Genomic DNA, 5,235 nt, shown 5'->3' on the forward strand with positions numbered 1-5,235 from the left:
CACAGTGTCACAGGTTGCTAAGTGCTCTTAGCAACCTGTGATGCCATGTCTGGCTTCCTGCCCAGATCACTGACGTCATCGGTTGCTAGGAGCTGAGTGGGATGCTCTGGCTGGCGTCCTGCCGAGCCCCTGGCAACCAGTGATGTCAATGAGCTGGGTGGGACCGGACAGAGGGCCACCTGCCCCACTGCATCTGCATCCCCCCCCCCTTTGATGACCGGCATGTAGGGTAGGGACGGCCCTACCCAGCACAGTCATGGTTCTGGTTGCTGCAGATAATTATTGAAAATGGGTATGCCCTACCCATTAGAATTCCAGAATAGAATATTAGAATTCTGCTGTAACAACAATCAAGAATCTAGTATCTCGTATCTTGTATGCTCTGCTGATGTAACCTTCCCAGGATGCAACACTGCAGCACATCACTAATGCCGAAGAAGACCAGGAAGTGGAAAAATAGTAATTGTAAGTAAAGAAAACTATGTTTAACTAATGAATGTCAGATGATTTCATTTCACCATGCAGAGCTGTATACTGTTGTGATTTCTAGTGAAAGGGGGTAAAGGTCCGCTTTAACTGTAGAATCAAAGTCAGTTCTTTAGAACCTTCAGAACATCTCTGATCCCGCAGTCAATGGCCCTTTACAGTCCATGCATCTCTCATGGTAAAAGGCAATTACACGGGTCATCTCACCAATTATCTTATGTGTGGGGCAACTGTAAAATTCCAAGGAATGTAAAACTTAAGATTTAATTGGCTATACTTAGCATTTCATTAAACCGCCATCTGAATCTTTCAGGGCTTGCCAAATCCCAGAGTTCTGGCACTTCCCTAATTAACAGATAATTAACTAATTAACTTTACACTCTTTCCTGCAAAGCAAAATGTTTTGCATCTTTTCCTGGAAATGCGTCTCTGTGTCTAGGCGCTCCTCAAGCCCGGGCCGTAGCTGGGACTCAGAAGCTTTGGTGGTACAGGTGTAGAATATCCTGATATTGGCACAATATCACTGACTTTTTTTTTTTCCCTCCCACCGGTGGATGCTGGAAGATGCCTCCCACACAGATGGTTTGCTTTTCTACTGAGCAGAGACATGGGGAGAGCCAGTGTGCAAGAGGACCTCCCGCTAAGACTAGAGAGGATTCCTTTAATTGGTGCTAATTAGAGCATCTGTTCTCCAAAGCGGATGAGGTGTCGTTGCTGAAAAGTCACAGGGAGGGGTGGTGGTGCTTTGCAGGAGGAGAGAGGGGAACGGGGTTTTATTGAAGGTGGAAGGAATAAAAACAGAGCAGGGGAAAGAGATCTTTCTACAAGATGTCTACAAAGATGGCAATAAAACAATACGGAAGGAAAGATAACTACATGTATTAGGGAAGATTAAATGAAAGTGTACGTCAGGGCAAAAATAAAACATATTCAGTACATTTCCCCTTGTTTTATGCCTTTAAAAAAGTACAAAAAATAACGGTGCCTTTTCTCCACCAAATATCCTAACCCATGTTGTCAGCCCTGCCTATTGAGATGTGAAGATACACTATATTACCAAAAGTATTGGGACGCCTGCCTTTACACGCACATGAATTCTAATGGCATCCCAGTCTTAGTCCTTAGCGTTCAGTATTGAGTTGGCTTTGCATTGCACTTGGTGATGTAAGGCTTGGATGCAGCTGCTCAGCCATGGAAACCCATTCCATGAAGCTCTCTACGCACTGATGTTGTGCCAATCTGAAGGCCACATGAAGTTTGGAGGTCTGTAGCTATTGACTCTGCAGACAGTTGGCAACTTCTGCACACTGTGCACTTCAGCAGGCACTGACCCCGCTCTGTCAGTTTACGTGGCCTACCACTTCCTGGCTGAGTTGCTGTTGTACCCAGTTGCTTCCACTTTGTTATAATACCACTAACATTTGACCGCAGAATATTTAGTAGCAAGGAAATTTCATGGAACACCTGAATCCAATGATTTGGAGGGGTGTCTCAATACTTTTGGTAATATAGTGTAGGTCACCAGCACTCCAGAATGCAACAAATATATAATTTACTGCAAACAATGTCACATAGGTCCAAATTGCCAACCTCTTGGGGCTGCACAACTGAGGAAGGAACCCTGCACAGCCCCAAAACGTTGGCAATTTGCACCTATGTGACGTTCTTTGCAATAAACAATCATTTCTTTGCATTCTGGAGTTCTGATGACCTATCTTCACACCTCTGGGGTTCGGCAAGGTGCCATCTGTGGCGGTCACTTCGAGCACCTATCTTATCTACACTGGTCACAACACTTTATAGTGTGCAGCAGGCACTTTCAGCAAGCCCAGCTTACCGGTCTATAGAATTCTACCTATTGCCTACCGCTCTCTATCCCTCCCCACATGCATACATTGATTTCTTTCCAGCAAAGCAAGGCTGCTGCCTTAAATCCACAGACGTTTATGTGAAAGAAAAGAACTCTTGGGAGATGTAGTTCTGAGGTTGTCCATGGGACCTGAGCTCTCAGCCCCTGCAATAATTTTACAAGGTGATAATGTCACGGGTGTAAAGAAAAGTGTTTCTCACTACAGGAACAAGGTAGACAAATTTTTGCCACATGCTCTAGAGGAGGAGACGGGTGTATATTTAAAGAAGAATGGCAAGAAATGTATAAATGAACCTCTGCAGTGGGGCTCCCCCCCTCCGCACTGCAAGGGTTAACTGCTCATTTTGGTCTAGGGGCTAAAATAAAGTATACTCAATCCTGCTGTGGTGTGTGCTCACCTCCAGGGCAGCCATCAGGGGGGTATGGCCGATACTCATGTAAGGGGCCCGGGCAGCCTGGGGGGCCCGCCCGGGTCCCTTACATGACTATCGGTCGACGGTGAAGGGGCAAGGAGGCGGAGGCCTGGCCCTAGCAGCACAGGGCCCCAGCATTGCCGCTCCAGCGGCTTTGAGACAAGCTAGGGCCACTCACCTCTCTCCCCCTCGGCTCTGGCGTCCTCACAACTAATGCAGCTTAATTAGATGTCACGGGTCCTTAGACTGCTGGAGTCCAGGGAAGAAGAGGCTGAAGGGACCAATCTAGCAGCCTAACGGAACCGAAGAACCAGGTGAGTATATTTTCTTTTTTTTAGCCCCTAGACCAAAATAAGATGTTAACTGTTGCAGTGTGTGTGTGTGTGTGTGTGTGTATGTGTATGTGTGTGTGTGTGGGGGGGTAACCCTTACTACAAGGGTTCATTTTTATATTTCCCAGAGTTCATCTTGGTAAATCTTTAGTAATGGCTAGGCATACAAGTTTTAAAGTGCATCTGAACCCAAACACTTGAACCACGTCAGTTGTTGCCAATGCCGATGTCATACTTTTTATACATTTTCCAGCATTCATTGGAATCATACCTGGTGATCCTACCAGTAAATGTACCCACAGGCATTCATTTGCTTCTTAGGGTGACAACATTTACTCACTTCCGCTGCAACAGCATGTCACCCTTTTCTTCGTACTCCCGAATCAGACTACAAGCAGCTATGCTAGCACGCAGTGGGCTGACAGCACCTCGGTGGAACCATGATATTCACCTGCCCCTAGAGTGGACACACATCCACAGGAAGTTGATTCAAGACATCCACAGAATATTCACAGTGCAAGGGGCAAGTCATGAACAAATAAGGGGTAGTCACTCATGGAATTCAATTATAAGTCTTTCATTGTTTGACCAGCAGAAGGTAAAAGTCACATTAATTTGGATTATTGCACTTTCCATATCATATATTGATATTGGACCACCCTAAAAAGTAAATTGGGTAATATCTTGCATCACCATATTGATAAATTCTTGATCACAGTTTCCACACAAACTGGTTCTGGACCTAATCCAGTTGCCAGGGTTATCATACACTTACCCAAGCACTCGTTGGCTTCACGAGCATTGGCCCTCTGCCACGGTCGGTCATAGTGAAAGGCCTTGCACCGATCACATTCTGGCCCCTCTGTATTGTGCTTACAGTCGCACACCAGTCGTCCCTCCTTGTCTTTGCCACAGCGAGAAGCATGTCCGTTGCACTTACACCTGCCACCCACTTGAAACTCTCCAACTGAGTAAAAATAGCCGGGCGCATCCTCTGATACATCAGTATCCCTATTACCCTGGAGGTGAGGTCGACTGAAGACCACGCGGATGTCGGTGGCAGTCACCCAGTCCTGAAGGACAGGACTGTTATCAAAGTCTTGGGCTGAAGGTCTTCCATCCAAAGTGCTAAACGCTATAAGACCACCAGTTAGTGGATAAAGGTCAGTATACCCATCTGTGCACAATGCCTCTTGCTCATTTTGTTTGGTAACACTTGCACGGCTTGGTTTGCCATACAGCCGGCGGCATTGGGAAGAGTAAAACTGGTAAGGAACCCAAGTTTTCCCATAATCCATAGATTTGTAGATGGCCACCGATTCAGGCCGAGGAGAACAGAATTGCAGGCTGACATAAGTCACCTCAAACTTCTTCCCTAAGGAAAGGGTCAGACTGACATTTTGCGGAGAATGACGGGGGAAGCTTTCTGACCTCCAGCAAGTCATGTTACCGGCATTGTTGAGGTCGGTGAGATAGGACGGTGGGTGGGCTCGCTTTGGGTCAGAGGCATCACACTGCCGCGTAGATGGGCGCCCACAAGTGCTGGAGGCTTGAACCTCTTTTCCAAAGGCTGCGTTAACAAACTCCGGTACACAGCGACGAGGTAGGCTGTTTTCATCGTAGCAAGGGTCAGGAATCGGATGTTGTTGCTGTCCGGAAAAAGCCACAGATGCAGAATGTAGCAGTCCAGGAAAAAACGTGATGAGAAAAAGGTGAAGCATCTTCGGAAGAAGAAAAACAACCCTGTGGGATAAGAAAAAAAACTTTATTAGATCTGTGTGCTTTTATTTGTAGTACCTAGAAGCACCAATTGATGCCGACAATGGTTTTTTTCGTGATTAGCAAATTACATTTATTGATTTAGTCGTAAAAAAATGGCAAAAGCACTGCTGGAAAAAAAAAATCCTCACTTGGCTTTACCATGGGTTTTCATTCTGAGATGATGGGTTACATGCTACAGGCTTTCAGAGTCATCATATTGTTTACTTACATACTCTTAGCAGAGCAGATTGGCCATAAATCATAAAAAGTATGAGTTCATTAAACTTCCAACAGGAGCCAAAATTTTCTTTTTTTGTTTTGGATAGAATGGGGAAGAGTTAGAAGCTCTATCAGGTTTTTATTGCTGTCTCTG

General features: G+C 45.7%; 1 protein-coding gene across 1 annotated transcript in view; it reads right to left on the reverse strand.

Annotated features, from left to right (window-relative positions):
• NTN3 (netrin 3) overlaps positions 1-4,835 on the reverse strand; it is a 49,119-nt gene extending 44,284 nt beyond the window's left edge. Inside the window, exon 1 of the mRNA XM_018570052.1 lies at positions 3,877-4,835. Coding sequence (XP_018425554.1) covers positions 3,877-4,822 — 946 coding nt within the window. The 5' untranslated portion in view covers positions 4,823-4,835. The remainder of the gene's footprint in view (positions 1-3,876) is intronic.
• Between the last annotated feature and the right edge of the window lie 400 nt (positions 4,836-5,235).

This window comes from Nanorana parkeri, unplaced genomic scaffold, assembly GCF_000935625.1.
Source record: "Nanorana parkeri isolate BGI_ZX_2015 unplaced genomic scaffold, ASM93562v1 scaffold1448, whole genome shotgun sequence".
Taxonomy (NCBI): domain Eukaryota; kingdom Metazoa; phylum Chordata; class Amphibia; order Anura; family Dicroglossidae; genus Nanorana; species Nanorana parkeri.